A 19316-nucleotide genomic window follows, 5' to 3' on the forward strand; every position below is an offset into this window, starting at 1 on the left:
GGTTATGTACCCCATGGGGTCGAGGAGAGAGTGAAGGCAGGGAGGGCAGTGGGAGAGAAGGACAGAGGGGGGATAGCGGATAGAGGGGGTTGGGAGCAGAGGCATAGAAGGGGGTGGGAGGAGAGACATTTAGAATGGAGGGTGAGGCTTGGGTTGGGCGGCAGCAAAAACGTACACACAGAGACCGGGAGTGAGCGACCAGGGGGACGGCATCAGCCCTCAGGCTTAGCCTCCCAGGTCATGGCTGGGATGGCAGTGGCAGCGGCTGCCAGGCCATTGCCGTTGTTGGTCATTATTTTTTAACTGTGACGTCACGCCGGTGTCACTTTGTGAATCGTGCCCCCTCTCCTCACTTACCTTCCCACCGTGCTCTCCCGACTCCTCACTCCCCGCGCTCTCCTGACTCCGCTCCCGATTGAGTGGCTCCTCACCTCGCTGGGCTTTATACCTGCAGCTCGGCCTCGGGTCCGCCCCACGCTCCGCTGAATCCACTCCCGACAAAGGATGTACAGCACAGAAACCGCCAAACCAGTCTGTGACGGTGTTTATGCTCCACATCAGTCTCCACCCATTCCTTACTCCCTCCCATTCCATTCAATCCTCCTCTCCCTCATGCGAAGGTCTCCTGACTGTGCTTAAAGGGAGTGTCCCAAACACGTGTGCTCATCCCGTGTGTTGTTAACCAGCCTGAAAGCCCCATAAAGGGGAGGGTTTGGGGGATAGGTTTAGAGGATCCAACTTCCTCTTGACAACAACACAGTCCTATAGCTGTGTGGTTTGAGCACTCGCCTCACAAGAGAGAGATTCCTGGGTGGGGTGAAACCTTAGGCAAGTTTCCTTATTCCACATACCTGTTTAAGTAAGTACGAACCTGGTTGATAGTTGATTGATGGATCGCTTTCCGGGTGTGATAATCTCTCCGACATGGTTAATTGGGTCACTCAATCCAGCACCGTTCGTGGGACACTGCCCTGCACACTTGGCTGTAACATTTCACCCACAGAACACAGTCACTGCACATTACAGTATGTTCTCTGAAGTGTTTTAAAACGTATCAGCAAACCCCAAACATGGAGCAGCCGGTGAGGCTGTAGAGAGAAGCAACAACCGGATCAGAAACAAACACTGGAGCAGAGAGTAATGAGGGTCAGAGGAGGAGTTGGGCATTCGGTGTCTCAGCGCTGTGTTACCTGTGTGGTCTCTGTACAGTAAGGGGGAGAGTGGGTTAAGACAGCTCAGGGTGTGTCAGGGGTTGAAGGTTAGGGATGTGTGTATCAGAGGGTGAGGGGTGTGTGCAGATTCTGTGTAATGATTGGACGTAAAATAATAGCATCACATGATTTATTGTAAATTGAGGCAGTATTTTGCAAGTTAATCCAATATTTTGGACAATAATATCCACTTGAACAGACACAGACGTGACCTCGGCTTAATGAAGATACAGCTTCTTGGGTGACTGTTAGTGAATGAGAAATGTTACAGATTATAAAAGCTGTCACTGAAAATATACATTGTTTATACACAGTGAGACGCGGCTGCTCACTGGACAACACAGCACCTGTTTATAGATATAAAAGTGATTTGGGAGATTTCAGTGAGATTCTGAGCACAGCCCCGACTGTGAGACTGGGCATTGCTGGAGAGAAAGATATCAGCGATATATATCCCTGTCTCAGAGCGTGTGAGTCACACACTGGATGGCAAGTCAGATTCTCTCAACACGAGCACAGAGACGAGCTGGCGATGAGCTTTACACAGATGGCTGCAGAGAGGACCGCAGAAATTTTAAAGATATCTATTTTGGTGTCAGACTCAGTCCGGCTGGTTGTGAATCCAGGATACCCGGAGTCCTGTTAGTGGGGTTTACTGTATTGATGCTGGAATGTGCAGTTGCCGTGTTGTGGCTGCTCAGTGACGATGGCCACAGATGGCTTTCCCGGCACAGGATACAATGTGGAGCTGACGTCTCCCAGGGAGACCCCACTCAGCTCCACCCTTCACTTCCCGTCACAATCTCAGCTCAAAACTGGAGCAACAGCACAGAATCAAACACTCGGCACCATCCAAACCTCATGGAAAAAACAGTCAAATTTTCCTCCTCATTAACCTGTCACCGGCAGATTGTCAGAGGCTCAGAATCAAACATGGGATGTAAAAGAGGATAAAGTTTCTCAGTGAAAGTTTGGGTGAAAGTGTGGAGATGAGACATGTTGTCAGCGTTGTAAAATGACACCTGTCCCCCCTCATAGTCCAGGTAAACCCCGACCTTCCCGGGTCCCACTGTCAGGGACAGGCGGGTACGAGGAGACGTCAGAGCCTCATAGGTGCCGCTCCCCAGCTCCACCCCACAGACCCCACCCTCTGGTGTCCATGTGATTGGTTGTTTCCTGTTGACAGACTCTGTGGCCAATCCCACAATCCACATTGTCTTGTTGCCCACCTGCACCTCCCAGTAATGTCTCCCTGATGTGAAGCCCTCAGATCCCAGGACACAGCGAGATCCATTAAACCTCTTCGGGGAGTCAGGGAGCGGCTGCTGTTTGCCTCCGTATCTCACACTGGTCCGGTCCTCAGACAGGATGAGCAGGGGATGGGCTGTGTCAGGATCCAGAGTGACTGTAACTAGAGAGAGAATCAGACCATTAATGTCAGACACATTTACAATTATAAATAAGATTATCTTCAGCGTTGTCACCGGGAGAGAAGCCTTTGTGTAAATCATCGACATCTTCTGGGAATAGAATCCAGCATAAAGTCTCACAAAGTGTGTGTGTGTGGATGGGACGGGATATGAGGGTGTGTGGTGGGGCTTGATGGTGTGTGTGTGTGTGCAGGATGTGTGTGGAGGGGGTGCGGGTGTGTGTGGTTTTGAGGATGTGTGTGGGGGGGATGTGAGAGTGTTTGGGGGGGAATGTGTGGGTGTTTGGGAAGATGTTAGAGCATATATGTTGGGTGGTTGTGAGGGTGTGTCTGTGGGGGAATTTGACGGTGTGTTTGGGGGGGGATGTGAGGATGTGTATGGGGAGGGGAGGCTATTGAAATATATTGACTATCATCTCTGCATAAATTGCTATACTTCAAACAGCAACCGAATGTTCCAGAAGGTTTGATAGTTAAATGGTTAAAGGTAGCTTTTCGGGGCCGGTTAAGGTCAGCTGCTGATTAAACGGCTGCAGTCTTAATACCTACCTCTCTCAAGGCTGAGAAGCAAGGAGACTGTGAAAGGCTGGACAGAAGTTGTCCATATCTTTCTCCTTATCAGATATTTTCTTATGCGAAAGAGCTTACACAAAGATCGCTAGCAGTCTGTGAAGGCCATGGGGTCTGTCTCGGTGACCAGGGGAGGTGAAGTTAGAAACACATAATAATAATAATAATCGTTGCATTTGATATAGCGCTTTTCACGTCAGGAGGACGTCCCAAAGCGCTTCACAGAACACACTGTAAAGTGAATTGACTGTATATTTGTGGGCGAACGCGGCAGCCAATTGCACACAGCAATGTCCCACAAACAGTCATGGATTGGAAATGACCAATTTATTATTGTTTTTGGTTTTGGAGGGATTATTATTAGGCTCTGTGTGGAGTAAGGAAACTTGCCCAAGGTTTCGCCCTCTGCCTGGAATTGAACTCAGGTCTCTCGCTTGCAAAGCGAGTGCTCTAACCACTGAGCTACAGGACTCCACATAGTTGGAGTACTGTAGAGGGTTAGCCAGTGCAACCGGTATTAATTCTATTGTATCTATGTATGTGTCCAGGGGACAGGGCATTTACCTCCAGTAAGAAAGTGAAAGAGGAGGAGTGGTCGACAGCAGCCAGAGGGAAGACAAGGATAGAGATCAGATGGTCGTTGTCCAGAGTCATCGGAATGGGTAATATACTTTGATTCTGTAAATACTTATATTTGACTAATTCTACAATAAAACTTTGTTACACCATTTTGGATTGTTGAGTCATATTTCGAACTCAGGAAATCCCAATGTGAGAGTGTGTGTGTGGGGGGGGGATGTGAGAGAGTTGTGTGTGTGGGGGGTGAGTGTGTGTGTGGGGGGGGGATGTGAGAGAGTTGTGTGTGGGGGGTTGAGTGTGTGTGTGGGGGGGATGTGAGAGAGTTGTGTGTGGGGTGATATGAGGGTGTTTGGTGGGAGATGTGAAGATAAGTGTGAAGGGGCATGTGAGGGTATGTGGGGGTGTATGTGAGGGTTTGTGGAGGATGTGAGTGTTTTTGGAGGAGTTTGCACATGTATTTGTGGGGGAATGTGAGGGTGTGTGTGGGGGGATGTGAGGTGGGTGGGAATGTGAGGGTGTGTGGGGAAAGGATGTGAAGACTGAGTGTGGAGGATGTGAGTGTGTGGGGAATTGATGTGAGGGTGTGTGTGAGGGAGGTAAGTGAGTGTGTGGGAGGGAGGTGAGTGAGTGTGTGTATGAGGGAGGTGAGTGTGTGGGGGGGGGGTGAGGTGAGGGTGTGTGTGTGGATTTGTGCGACTGTGTGGGGGGAATATGTGGTTGTGTGTGGGGGTAATGTAAGGTTGTTTGTGTGGGGAAGTTTTGAGGTGTGTGTGGAGAGCTTAGTGAGGGTGAATGTGGGTTTTTGTGAGGGTGTGCAGGGAGGGATGAGAAGTTATGGGTGGGGGGCATGTGAGGTTGTTTGTGTGGGGGAGTTGTGAGGGTGTGTGTGAGGGATAGTGAGGTTGTGTCTGGGGTAATGTGAGGGTTTTTTGTGGGGGAGGGAAATGAGTGTGTATGGGGTGGGGGGATGCGATGGTTTGTGTGGGGGATTGATAGTGTGTGTGGGGGGGTGTGAGTGTGTGTGGGGAGTTGTGAGAGTGTGTGGGGGTGTATGAGGATGTGTGGGTTGCGTGATATTGTATGTGTGGGGGATGTGAGGCTGTGGGTGGGATGAGGGATGTGAGGGTATGTGGGGGGATGAGAGGGTGTGAGAGTATGTGGAGTGGGGATGTGAGGTTGTGTTTGTGTGTGGATGGGATGTGAGTGTGTGCGGGTGTGTTGGATGTGAGGGTGATGTGAAAGTGTGTGGGGAGGTTTGTGTGAATTTGTGTTTGTGTGTGGAGTATGTGAGGGTGTTGGGGGATATAAAGGCGGGTGTGAGTGTTTTGGGGAAGTGTGCGGCTTCTGTGTGAGGTTGTATGTATGGGGAACGTGAGCCTGGGATAGTGGAGAGTGGAGATGAGGGTATATTGGGGAGATGTGAGTATGTGCGCATCGGGGTTGTGAGTGTGTGAGGTGGGGATATGAGAGTTTGTGAGTGGGGGGATGTGAGGTTGTGTGAGGATGTGTGTGTTGGTGAGTGTGGGGGTGTATGGGGTGTGTGTGTGGGTGTGCAGGGATATGAGGATGTTTGTGGGGGATTGGCTGTGATGGTTTGTGTGTGAGGGGATGTGAGGGTGTGTGTAAGATGATGTAAGGGTGTGTGTGGGGGGTTGTGAGGGGTATGTGTGTGAGGGTCTGTATGTTGTGGGGGGTGATGTGATTGTGTGTGGGGTGGTGGGAGTCACTGTGTTGGATGTTGGTTGTTTGATCACTCAGACTCTTACCTGCACACTTGCAAATCCTTTTCAAACCTGGAACCAAGAAGAAAGAAGTGATCAGACCTTTGGCAGTTCCTAACAAAGTCACACTCCCTCCCTCTCTAACTCCCTTTGTCTCCCGATGCCTCCCTCTCTCACTCACTCTCTCTATCTCTCTCCCCTCCCTCCCTCCTCCTCTCACTCTCTCCCTCATTCCCTCCTCCTCTCACCTCCCTCCCTCTCTCAATCCCGTTCTCACTCCCTCCCCCTCTCACTCCCTCCCTCCTCCTCCTCCTCTCACTCCCTCCCTGCCTCTTCCTCACTCCCTCTTCCTCTCACTCCCTCTCTCATTCCCTCCTCCTCTCCCCACCTCGCTCCCTCCCTCCCTACCTGCCTCATTGATACTCGCTCATTCTCTCTCCTACATGTGTGTATATCCATAAGCCAATGTTGTCTGGGGGAAGACAAGGGAAAGCTAAAGCTGTGAAATAGACCAATGTTTGGAGTTAAACAGCCTGTAATAATTCATGGATTAGATTATTGAAATTTACAGCGCACAAGGAGACCAATCACCGTCCAGTCTATATGGGCTCTCAGAGCAAAGTGTTCATACAACAGCTGCCCTGCCCATACAACAGCTGCCCTGCCCATACAACAGCTGCCCTGCCCATACAACAGCTGCCCTGCCCATACATCAGCTGCCCTGCCCATACAACAGCTGCCCTGCCCATACAACAGCTGCCCTGCCCATACAACAGCTGCCCTGCCCATACAACAGCTGCCCTGCCCTTCAAGCCTCTATCCCTCATATACCTGTCTACCTCTTTTTCTACTTCCCCTCCGCTCCACCATTGGAAATCGTGCATTCAGGCACAATACCCCGAAACTCTGGAACATTCTCCCTCAGTCCCTCTGCCTTGCCCCCTCACTCCCTTTTTACAAGTCCCACCTGAAAACCTTCCTTTTCGACCGTGGTCACCGCCCACCAACCCCGCCACCACACCGGCTCGGAATCAGACTCCACCTCTGTTAAGCGCTCTGAGAAACTGCCCTGAGTGGAGGGAACTATATATGTGCAAGTTATTGTTGTCCTATAATAATAATCCTCGTATTAGATTTAGCTCCTCATAAGCATTTTACTGGATTTACTGGAGAGTGTAGTGACTGTATGTTTTGTTGGCAAACTATGTCTCCTTTGTGTGCAGCTTGTGAATGAGATTAATCACAATGTGAGATTGTTATTTTATTCTGATGACTTACCCACTCTCTTTTCAAGATCTAGAGGATAAAAAACAAAACCATTAGAAACCAATCCCAAACCAGTATTATTTAATGGTCAGTCTAAATGTTTACAACATTAACAGTTAGAGACTCCACAAAGTGCAGCTCAGCACAATTACAAGAGGTTCGAATTACAATAAAATTGACATTTACACAGCACCTTCCACAGCGGAGGACATCCCAAAGTACTGACAATGGGGTCTGAGGTCTGAGCTGGGGGTGGGGGCCGGGATGGGGGCGCGGGGCGTGGAAGAAGAGGAAACTTAACTGAAAATGCAGAATGCAGTAGGTCATGAGATGGGCCTTGAAAGAGGTGAGGGAGGGAGCGTGGGGTGGGGGATGGGAAGGATTTTTGGATTGAATTCCAGAGAGTGGAGGCAGAGAGGCTGAAAGCCTGAGCTGCTGACGGTGGGCAAGATAGGATGGTGACATGAAACAGGCATTCAGGTCACTGAGTGAAGGGAAGGGCCAACTGCTTTATAGAACTTGTACATTTGTACACAAACAGTAACAAGTGTTGTGATGGGAACGTACCATTGATCTCTCGGCGCTGTTTTACACTGTAGCCGACAAGAACACTCAACACCATTATGGCAAGTCCTAAGAGCAGTGAGGAAACCACCAAACCCACTGGCACTTTGGGAAAGAACTCGTCTGTCAAGAAATGTAAATAGACATTTAAACATCTATTCTCATATCAAACAACAATTACCTTCATTTACCCCAAAGTGACTGTATTACACACAATAGCTCAGTATCTGTCACAGGCTTGAGTCAAAGTGAAGTCCTGGTAGTGTATTGGATGGAGCACTCGCTTCACATCCGGGTTAGATTCCTGAACAGGGTGAAACATTAGACAAGTTTCCTTAATCCATATGTCTCTGTGTACCTAGCAGTAAATAGGAACCTGCTTGTTCGTTGATTGGCAGATCGCTTCCGGAGCTATTCCATAAAAAAAACAATAATAATTTGGTCACTCAATCTGCGGCTGTTTGTGGGACACTGCTGTGTGCAATTGGCTGCTGAGTTTCCTCCACAAAATACACATTCAATTCACTTTATCTTATATTCTGTGAAGCACTTTGAGATGACTCAGATACGTTATAATGCGCTATATGAAATACAAGGATTATTATGTACTTTTACTGGGGAGAGAAATGTCCAGGTGCTGTGAGCAGAGAGGAAACCAGTTTGGAGAAAGTTATACAGGAAATTATGTGAGAGGAAGCAATGGAGCTTCGAGGATACAATTCATCCCAGCACTTTGGAGAGGAAATGCAGGTTGGAAATGGCGCAACAGCTAGAGATTTTGTGAGGAGTTCAGTGAAAGTTTAATTGAAGAGAATAAATGGCAGCATTTCTGAAAGAGAAATACCATGCCAGAGGAAAGGAAATCATTCCTAATATCTATTTTATTTCAGTTTACAATTGTGATTTCTGGAAGAACCTCTAACCTTTATTGTCTAGTAACAGAAATCAGAGACCCCAAAGAGAAGTGGAAAAGGACATTGGAACAAATGTGAAGCATAATCCCAACACATTCTTCCAATGTTATAGCAACAAGAGGGTAATCGGGGAACAAGATAAATCCAGAGGATCCAAAGTGTACTGAAGGGGCTGAACAGGAGATACTGAATGTATTAAATGACTACATTTTGTTGTTACTCAAACAGGAAGGTTCTGTCCAACAGAGCTGTGATGACAGAGCCATACCTGGCAACTCATGAACATAAGTGAATGGAAAATTGATGAAAACAATAAATAGCAGAAATAGTTGGAAGATGACCCCAGTGTAAATGTCTGTGTTAAACCCGACCTTCAGAACGCTGAACTTGTGTCCTCTTGTCCTGCTGCCTCCATGTGGAAGTCCTATAACTATGTCCTATTCCCCAGCTCAGATCCAAATTCCTGATGGTAAAGCACCTTGGGATGTTCTCTCAGTATGAAAGACGCTTTACAAATGTCATTTGTTGTTGTTGTTGTTGTTGTCCTGTAGCTTCTCAGCTCTTAAGTTGGAGTCTTCCCTTCACTGTGAGGTGGATCAGGCAATATTTGTTTCTTCTGAAGCAATGTTGGCTGTGAGTTATGAAGTACGACAACAACAAGAACTTGGATTTATATAGCACCTTCCATACCGGACGGCGTCTCAGAATGCTTTACAGTTACGGATCCCGGGACTGAGCCATGGGGAGTGGGGGGGGGAAAGGTGACCAAAGGCGCGGTCGAAAAGAAAGTGTCTCTTCAGCAGAGACCTGAAAACGGGAAGGGAGGGATTGAGACAAAGGGAGTGAGGAAGGCAGTTCCAGAGCTTGGGGCATAGTGGCTGACGGCACGGCCATTGAGGGTGGAGCGGAGGACTCGGGGGACGAAAAGGAGGCCAGACGCGGAGGAATGAAGGCATGAAGTATTGACTCATTCACAAGATAATCAGCAGTTTGAAAGGTTAGCAGGAAGGGTGGGTGAGCTGAGGTCATTTCAGAATTGATTTCAGTTTGTAATGAAGATTAATTTCCTTCAAAGCCCTCAAAGCTTTTCCCTATCTCTGTGATCAGCTAACTCCATATTTCTGCTCCAATTCTGTGAAACACCATTCACATTCCCTCCATCTCGCTCAGTTGCTTTACCTCCTTCAAGACCAACCTTCTTTGACCGTGCCCTCAGTCACCCTCCTACTTCCACTCTCCCTGCCCTCCACCCATCATGATCCCAAACCCCAGCTCGGGTACAAATCCTTGATTGTCCAGCACCTTTGTTAGCGCCTCTGACGTTCGGACATCCTCCCAACATGAAAGGCAATTTACAAATGTAATTTGTTGTTATTGTTGAAGATGGTGAGTTTGGTATTTTGAAAGGATGAACTCAGATGGACTGTATCATCCAGACTGAGGTAATTTTCACCTCATGTGTTGTACAAATCTGCATCATATTTATCAGACTATTGATAATAATTCAGTGTATTTACTGACCTGAGATTTGGAGTTTTGCTTCTTGTTCATTTTCTGAATTGTGAATCAGACACCTGATCTTGTTGGTTGAATGGATTATTTCTATTTGGCTTTTAACACTGTAGAGACCTTTAGAATCCTCTCTGACAGTCCAATTACTGAGTGTTGTTAAGTTGTTTCCCTGATCATCAAACCATAGAACCTCTGGTGCTGGGAACCATCCACTGGATTCACACAGCAGCCTCACACCATCACTGTGCTGCCCATCAACGTGAATCCAAGGCTGTCTGCCAAGAACTGGAAGAGACAGTAGACGTGAATCAGGCAATATTTATATCCGGGACATTACAGAGCAGTGACCGCACTGAAGGCCTGTTCACAACATTCTGAATACATTTACACCAATGATAACTTGTTCTTGTTTCTATAAAGTATTGTATTTTGAACATAACATTAACAAATACTGAATTTTGTACACACAGATTATATGAAATAAAATGAATTGTAAACATTACTGACCTGTAACTTTCAACTCTATCAGTACATCTTGATATGATCCGGCGTACTCAACAAAACATGTGTATTCTCCATTATCTGACACCCGCACATCTTCCAGTCTGAGAGACACATTGCCATTGATAAACTCCTCTACAAACAGTTGTGTTCTATGTCTGTAGGCTTCATCCTGTTTTCTCAGTTGATGTCGTCCCTCCTTGTATAAGTACACAGGGGAATCGTAACTTGTCCTGAACCATCTCACCTCCACACCCTCTCGAGGCAGGTCTGTGGAACACTTACAGTCCAGGACAACATCTGAACCAGCAATGGCTGGGACAGGGAGGGCCGGGCCACTGACTGTGAATCTCTCTGTTCAATAACAAACAATGGATTGTTACAGTTAGGATTTTCAGTCACACTTACTCAGACAAACTCTGTCAATAGACACTCACTGAGATAATAATAATGCTTGCATTTGATATAGCTTATAGATAATTATTTGGGAAGCACAAGTTTGCAGAGCTATGGGGAGAGAACAGGGGACTGGGATTGATTTGGATAGCTCTTTTAAAAGAGCTGGCACCCTGGGCTGAATGTCCTCCTTCTGTGCTTTATATCTCTATAATTCTATGATGAATCTATGGTTAGCACGTTGCCAAGAAGTCTCAAAGATCTTCATAGGATATATGGTAAAGTACTGTGACTGTGTATTTTGTGGATGAAAGGTGGCAACCAGTTTTCGCACATGATTGTCCCACAACTAATCATGAATTGAGTGACCCATTTTTGTATTTTGGAGTAGTGACAGCATGGATGAGTTTTTCAGCAGCCTGTGAGGAGAGATAAGAGGTGGAACTGGGCAATATTGTAGACGCGGGAAAGGCAAAATGGGTAATGGCATGAATGTGGGGTATAAAAGACAGTTGAGGGTGAAACAGGATACCAAGTTGCTGTACTGGAAGTGGAGAGTACATCCATGAATAGTGATGCTGTGAGTGCCTGAGGTGCAGAGATGCTGACGGGAACCAAGGAGGAGAGCCTCGGTCTTGTCGACATTCAACTGTACGAAATTGGCTCTCATCCAGGCCTTGTCTGACAGATTATCCATCAGGACAGCAGAACTGGAATCGAGGGTGTAGGCAGAAAGATAGAGTTGGATGTCATCCGTGTACGTGTGGAATTTAACCCCATTTGTGTGGATGATATCCGTAAGCAAGAGCATGTAAATATTAAAGAGGAGAGGATGAAGAAAAGAGCCCTGAGGAGCATCACATGTGACAGTGCGAGAGTTAGAGGAGAAGTCATTGGTGGAAACAAAGTGGAGACGATGGGAAAGGTAAGAATGGAACCAGGCAAGGGCAGAGCGGTGATGGTGGAGCTGAGAGGAGAGGCACTGGGAAAGAATAAGAGTGGTCAACACTGTCAAAAATAGCGGAGAGATCAAGAAGGATAGAGAGCCCTGGTCACATATAGACAGAATGTCAGTTGTAACTGTGACCCTGTACCATGGACAGAAACCAGATTGGAGAGATTCTCCCTTTACCTTCAGCAATTTAACACCCACAGAAATCAAACACATGTAATATTCTCACAAGACTCTGTGAAGAAATAATAATAATAATCCTTGCATTTGATATAGCGCTTTTCACGTCGGAAGGACGTCCCAAAGCGCTTCACAGAACACACTGTAAAGTGAATTGACTGTATATTTGTGGGCGAACCCGGCAGCCAATTGCGCACAGCAATGTCCCACAAACAGTCATAGATTGAAAATGACTAATTTTATTATTGTTTGTTTGCTGATCTCACTTATAACCAGGTTAGCTACAATTTCAGATTTTATGTTCCTTTGTTTTCCAAGAAGGAAATGTTGTCCACTATTTAGCTTGACAATTCCCTTCACTATTTAAGCATCTCAATCAGATCCCCCTTCAACCTAATCAGCTCTGAGGAATATAACCGATGTCTAACCAGCCTCTCAACACAGTTAAAACATTTCATCCCAGGTATTAATCTCATGAATCATTTTAAGAATAGCGGAACTCCCTTCTCACAGAATCATACAATAACACAGCACAGAAGGACATTCGGCCCAGCGAGTCCATGCCGGTCTTTGAAAGAGCTAATGTCTTAAAATCTCAGAGCTTTTAAAAAAAGCATTTGGTCACTCAATCCAAAACTGTTTATGGGGCACTACTGTGCAAAATTGGCTGCCACAAATCTGCCCACAAAATTTTCCTCAATTCTGTGAAATGCTTTGAGATGTCTCAGCAATGAGATGAGGCACTATATCAAATGCAAATATGATTGTTACATAAATTCCTCACTTTTATATTCCTCTTTATAAAGACCATCATTAGTTTCACTAATTACTTTATCAACCCAAAAACAAGATTTCAGTGATTTATGTATTTGGAACCTAAATGCCTTTGCTCATCTCCTGGAACATTAGCAGCTCTCAGTGTGTGAATCACACTCACTCCCAACCACCACCTTCAGCAGCTCTCCCTTCTTCAGCAATTTAACACCAACAGAAATCAAACAGATTCAATGTGTTTCCTTACCAGTCAGTGAGAGGGGAAGCACAAGCCATAGGACCTGAACAAAGTGTTTCCAGCTCATCCTCTAGGACCTTCACAATGAGATCAGAACTGGTTACAACACAGCAAATCAGATCGTTACACACAGAGATTTGTGATCAAATATAATTGATAAAATATAAAACATAATTAATAATTCTGTGATCTTACAACATGTTCTTTGAATTTACACCCACAGCAGAACAAACTGCCTTCTCTGTTGGAATAGTGATTGGGATCTTTAACTGTGATAGTGAGGCCCCCCCTGGTCCCGCACTGGGGGTCTCCATGAGGTGGTTTGGGGAAGAAACATGTTATGTGTAACTGCTGTAATGTGCTCCTCCCCCTCCCCCTCCTCAGAGCCGCTCCTTATTCACCCCAACAAGGTGCAGGTCAGAGAGGGGCTCCCATTCCCTCCCTCCTCACTTGCCTCCAATTCTCAGCGTTTAAACAACAAACTGGGAATAAACTCACTGCAGCAGCTCCCGCATTACTATTGACACAAACCTGACAATACAGAACATTTAACTCACACTAACTGTACCTGTTGCAGCTTTGCTTGCAACCAAAGGAGCCAATCTGGAATGTAGATTTCAGTAATAGCGCTGACAAACTTTTTAACATGCCATAAACACCTTAAGCAAAACTGCCATATATGTGTGTTTAGGTCTTAGTTCCTGTGACCTAAACACATCAATGTAGAAGCTCACCGTCGAAAAAAGATATCCTCATAACACTTCCCTTGGCAAGACCTTTCTGATCAGGTATAAATCATATCTTTATTTCAATGCGTTATTGGCAGACAGACCCACAGACATTTTGTCTTTATTAATATAGAAAGATGTATTTCTCTTGAAGGCTGTGTGAATTCCTCTGTCACTACTTTGTTGCAGAATACCATGCATACCTCATATTTTGAGGCTTAATTAAAGCATTTTTAACATAGTTCATCAATAGAATATTTCCCCAAAATATGCCCATGACACTCCCCCTTGAAAGTCCTTTCCAATGAGGTATAAATCGTGTCTCTACGTCAATCGATTATTGTGTTCTTGGTGGACACACAGACAGACTGACGGACATTCTGTCTTTATTAGTGATTTTTTAAACTCCAGATCAGCGCACTTAATAGTGAAACCAATGAATTATATACTGGAATAACAGTAAAGTTAAGTCATTATTTTAATGGTAAAATAATATATCATTTCAGGACACAATTTCTGACACTTACCTGTTTAAATTTGGCATTGAAAGACAAGAATCTGCACTCTTAAAAATAAATGAAATGTGTGTTCGGGATGGCGATGTCCAGAGTCTAATGCTGCTTTCGGTTTCTGTGGGAATCACATTATAGTCACACAAACAGGGAAAGGGCAGTTCAAATTTTACCTACAATAGAGAGTGAGGAATAATCGTATGGTTTTCATGTTAGTGTTGATTGTTGCTCATCACTTGCTGTCAGTAACTAACATTCCTGCTCTGAGACCCTGGTTACACCCTCACGTTTCCCTGGAATAATCTTCAGTCCCACAGAAGACATCCCACGTGATTGATTTCCAGGTTAATGTGTAACAGATCTGTATGGTTGAAGGAGATTGCTGAGGTTGGGAGGGGAGAGACTGAGGTGAAACCATGATCTGGAACTCAATCAGCTGGGGGTGGGGAGCCAGGGAGCTGAGCTGAGATAGAGTGATAGGTTGGCGGAGTCTGGAGTGGGGAGGGCACGGTTGCAGTTATAACACCGTGACTATCTCTATATGATCAAGGTTGAATTGAAAACCTAGATCTATTAACACACCATTTATTTACAGGCACAGTTACACTGTGTCCCCATTCTGCCAGCCTGTATCTACAGGATGTTTAGCTGATAAAACAGATGTGATTGGGGCAGGGAGTTTCATTTGGGTGAGTGTCCGGGCAGCGGGCGGAGTTAATAATAATAATAATTGTTATTAATTAACTGAATTTTGAGTTTGGTGGAGATGGCGAAACCAGCGACGAGTTCATTTAAATAGTCCAGCTGGGAAGTGAAGAAGGTGTCGATGAAGATTTCAGCTGTGTCAGTGATGTACGGACAGTGATGGGCAATGTGGCGGAGGTGGAATAAAGGGGTCCTGGTTAGGGAATGGATGTGTGGTAGCAAGGAAATACAGATACGATGCCGGCTGGGGTCAGACACCACCTCACCTTTGTACTGGGTGCAGGTGGTAATATAATAATAACCTTTGTATTTGATAAAGCAACAAGCAGCGGGAAAGCTCGGGAAATCTTTGCCTGAAAGGATGGTTTAAGTTGATTCAATAACAATGTTTAAGAGAAAAGTAGATAATTATTTGGGGAGAATGAATTTGTAGGGCTACGGGGAGAGAGCGGGGAATAGGATTGATTTGGAAGCTCTTTTCAAAGAGCCGACACAGACACAATGGGCCAAATAGCCTCCTTCTGTGCTATATAATTTATGATTCTATAGCTGTGCTGTTTTATCTGCTTAGACTCCAGCAGTTACCCCAATGCACAATCTGGGGACCCCCGGCCTTGGTTCTTGCCAACCTGAGCCTAGTGAGAGATCTTCCAGGATTCCTGCACTGATAAACTCCAGTGCCCAAAGCTGGGAAGGTGTGTGTGTGGATGTTGTGCTGTTTGTCACAGCCTTTGTGCTTCTTCTCTGCCCAGTTTCCCACCTTCAGCTGCTCCGAACAGTATGTGAAGTGTGTGGTGTTGCTGTCCAGTCAGATTGTGTGTGTGTGTGTGAGTTTGGCTTCACCGAAGAGCAGAAAAGCGCTCAAGTGAGGGGCACAGCGACATCTATAACCCCCCCTAACTGATAAGAGAATCTATACTAAGATACTACGAAATGTCTATGTAAGTGTCTGTCTGTCAGTGTATCCGACAATCACACAATAACCAAATAACGTAGAGACATGATTTATACCTCATTGGAAAGGTCTTGCTTCTGGCAGTGCCATGGGCATATTTTTTTTGGGGAGCCATCAATATAAAATAATCACCGATAAATCAAATAGGGAAGTCAGAAGAAACCTCTTTACCCAGAGAGCTGTGGGAATGTGGAACTTGCTACCACAAGGAGTAGTTGAGGCGAACAGCATAGACGCATTTAAGGGGAATCTAAATAAGTGCATGAGAGAGAGAGCAATAGAAGGTTATGCTGATAGGCTTACCTGAGGAAGGGCAGGTCATGTGGACAATAAACATTGCATAGACTAGTTGGGCCGAATGGCCTGTTTCTGTGCTGTATGATCGATGTAATTCCATGTAATTATCTGTAACAATAAATAACAAACAATAAATATCAAAGTTGATTTCTACACTACACCTGTATTCCTCACAACACCACATGCACGCAGACATTAACTCCAGATGGTTAGGTGTGCTTGAAGACCTAAAGATCTTTACTTTCGATCGTGCTTTCGGTCAACTCTCCCCTCTCCCCTTCTGGCTCGGGATCAGACTCCAGCACTGTCAAGCGCTCCGGGATGCATGACCCCGAGTTACACAGATTATAAAAGATTACACTGAAAATATACATTGTTTATACACAGTGAGACGCGACTGTTCACTGGAGAACAACATGTCACCTTGTTTATAGATATAAAAGTGATTTGGGAGATTTCAGTGAGATTCTGAGCACAGCCCCGACTGTGAGACTGGGCATTGCTGGAGAGAAAGAGATCAGCGATATATATCCCTGTCTCAGAGCGTGTGAGCTCACACACTGGATGGCAAGTCAGATTCGCTCAACACGAGCACAGAGACGAGCTGGCGATGAGCTTTACAAAGATGGCTCACGTTTTGCTCCCACACATTGGGTGTCAGGTTCCTCTGATGCTCTGAATGATGTTAATCCAGACGAGCTGTTGCGGTGCTGGTGCTGATTGTGCTGTCTGGCGGCTACAGTGGCTCATTACACTGAACCCCCGGCTCGAGGCCGGACCAATGGGGGAGATCCCGTCTGGAGAGCCGGAATTTCCAGCTGAGTGTCATTACAATGTCGGTCCCGGCATTTACTGCTTTATTGTAAAACGCCAATAAATTGTAATGTTTGAATCCCAGGAACAGAAGATAGTGTATAAGTGATTCAAACAACAGTGACAGTGGGTATCCCCGGCCCCTGTGAAGGCCAGTGGGGATGGTGAGGCTGCTCAGTGTGAGAGGAGAGCTGAGCCTGTGTGAGGCTACACAGCGAAGACCATCAAAAATTTAAAAAATATCTATTTTGGTGTCAGATTCAGTCCGGCTGGTTGTGAAACCCGGATGCTGTTAGCGGGGGTACCGTATTGATACTAGAATGTGCAGATGCCACGTTGTGGCTGTGTTTACACTGAGCATCAGCCACTGAACCAGTCCCGACAAATAGAGCAAATATTGTATAAAACAAGTAACAGAAACTGCCGTTAATCCTCACACCTCCTCCAGTGAGGAAATGTGCACAAATCTCACCATTAACAGTGAGACCACCAGTCACTGCCCCCAACACAGGCACCGAGACACGGGGCAGAGCAGAGCCCCGGCAATGCCGACACTGACAGATCCCACAAATACAGAGAGACAGAATCCTGATATATTCAGACCAAATAAAACATGTAGAAAGAAGAGTGTTCCCACAAAAAGAAATGTGACAAGAAAGAATGGAATGTTTTGTGTCAGGAAACAGGGAAAGGAAGATCTTGGAGTCAGTGTTATATTGAGTTGACTGTTGTACAAACATACATACATACATACATACATAAATAAAGCCATCTCACTGTAACAAACAAGCTGATCTCATTGTACAGAACAAACTAAACTCATTATATTTTTTAAGAACGATCTGAAACAGAAAAACCCTGCAATTTTACTTACTGTCTCACACCACAGGCCACCGAAACCCTCATACACTCCTTCATTACATCGAGGCTCGATTTTCCAAACTCTCTGCTTGTTGGTCTCCCCAACTCCTCCCTCCATAGACTACAGATCATCCAGACCTCTGCAGCCCGTGTCCTCTCCTGCACTCGGCTCCGTGACGCTATCAACCCCATCCTCGCCCGACTCCATTGGCTTCCCATCACACAGAGGATACAGCTCAAGATCCTGATCCTCACCTTCAAAGCCCTCCATGGCCTTGCTCCCCCCCTACCTCTCTGACCTTCTAACCCCCTCCCATCCTGTTCGCTCCCCCTGCTCAGTGGGCTCTGGCCTGCTTCACGTCCCCCGCCTCGCTCACCCCACTATCGGGGGGGGGGGCCTTTCACCACTCTGCCCCCACCCTCTGGAACTCCATCCCGCAGTCCCTCCTTCTCACCCCCTCCCTCACCCCCTCCAAGACTCACCTCAAGACCCTCTTCGTCAACGTAGGTTTTGATCTCCTTGCTTTGCCCCCTGCCCTCCACTCTCCACCCCGCCCCCCTGGATCCCCAGCTCGAGTCCATAACTCTGTCTGTCCAGCGTCTTGGGACGTCCTCCCCACGTGAAAGGCGCTTTACAAATGTAATTTTGTTGTTGTGATTGTCACAGTGAATTCAAGTCATTGGCGTATTTCCTACCTGGAGTCTATTGGTGGATCAAGTGGGCGCAGGGCCCGGGGGAGAGTCAGGCAGAGAGGGGAGAGTTAGGGACAGTGGGGGAGTCAGGGACGAGGGGAGAGTTAGGGACGAGGGGAGGAGTCAGGGACGAGGGGAGAGTTAGGGACGGGGGGAGAGTTAGGGACGGGGGGGGGGGGAGTCGGGGGCAGAGAGGTGTTCAGTAGAGTCTAAAGACACACTGAGACCTTCTGCAAAGTTATAGCAGCAGATTTTTCGGTTTATTTCCTGCAAGAACCGCGGAAAGAGGGTAAGAGAGGTGGGGGCTGCGGCTGAGCTCTTACATGTGCTTTTCTGTCGCTTTCTCACGGTTTCCTGATCCAATAAATGTTCTCTTTCACATCTCACAACCTATGGATTTATCCTAACTATCCATCCGCAGGAGCGCGGGTTACATTTTACTTTCTCTCTCACACAGTAACATTTTACTTCCTCTTTCACACACAGTTACACTTTACTTTCTCTCTCACACACAGTGGTAAATTTTAGACTGTCGTACAAACATATACTTTCAAATAAATATATCTATTCAAAAATAAAGCCATCTCACTGTAATAAACAAACTGATCTCATTGTACACAACAAACTAAACAGATTATATATATTTTTAAAAATGATCTGAAACCGAAAAACGCTGCAATTTTACTTACTGCGTATGTGAGCCTCGATGACGGATCAGCAGTTTCTGCCCCTAATTCCGCCCACAGCCAATGGGTGACTTTTATTTTGTTTAAAGTCCCCTCGTTTCTGCGGTCAGAGCTGTGACTCATCTCTGTTGTGACTGTCAGTGGGAGGTAACAACCAGAGTTTGTTTCAACTGAAGAATTATGAAACCTCACACAGTGACTGAGCTCAGTCACTAACCTCACACAGTCACTGAGCTCAGTTACTAATCTCACACAGAGA

The 19316-nt window shown here is 46.2% G+C and overlaps 1 protein-coding gene across 3 annotated transcripts; it reads right to left on the reverse strand.

The window, feature by feature from the left end:
- Nucleotides 1–1327: 1327 nt before the first annotated feature.
- Nucleotides 1328–19115, reverse strand: LOC103191229 (butyrophilin subfamily 1 member A1-like). 3 transcript variants are annotated; one of them, XM_042344827.1, is made up of 10 exons: nucleotides 19061–19115; nucleotides 16011–16112; nucleotides 14063–14165; nucleotides 12817–12884; nucleotides 10274–10621; nucleotides 9776–10051; nucleotides 7344–7463; nucleotides 6789–6806; nucleotides 5556–5582; nucleotides 1328–2622 (listed from the first exon to the last, which is right to left on the reverse strand). In XM_042344827.1, exons 4-10 carry the CDS (start codon nucleotides 12872–12874, stop codon nucleotides 2111–2113), a joined length of 1359 nt encoding a protein of 452 aa, XP_042200761.1. In that variant the 5' UTR covers nucleotides 12875–12884; nucleotides 14063–14165; nucleotides 16011–16112; nucleotides 19061–19115; the 3' UTR covers nucleotides 1328–2110. The 3 variants fall into 3 exon arrangements, with proteins under 3 accessions (XP_042200761.1, XP_042200759.1, XP_042200760.1); XM_042344825.1 differs by having other exon boundaries at nucleotides 10274–10624; XM_042344826.1 differs by lacking the exon at nucleotides 14063–14165 and having other exon boundaries at nucleotides 10274–10624.
- Between the last annotated feature and the right edge of the window lie 201 nt (nucleotides 19116–19316).

This window comes from Callorhinchus milii, unplaced genomic scaffold, assembly GCF_018977255.1.
Source record: "Callorhinchus milii isolate IMCB2004 unplaced genomic scaffold, IMCB_Cmil_1.0 Scaffold30, whole genome shotgun sequence".
In the NCBI taxonomy this organism is placed as follows: Eukaryota; Metazoa; Chordata; class Chondrichthyes; order Chimaeriformes; family Callorhinchidae; genus Callorhinchus; species Callorhinchus milii.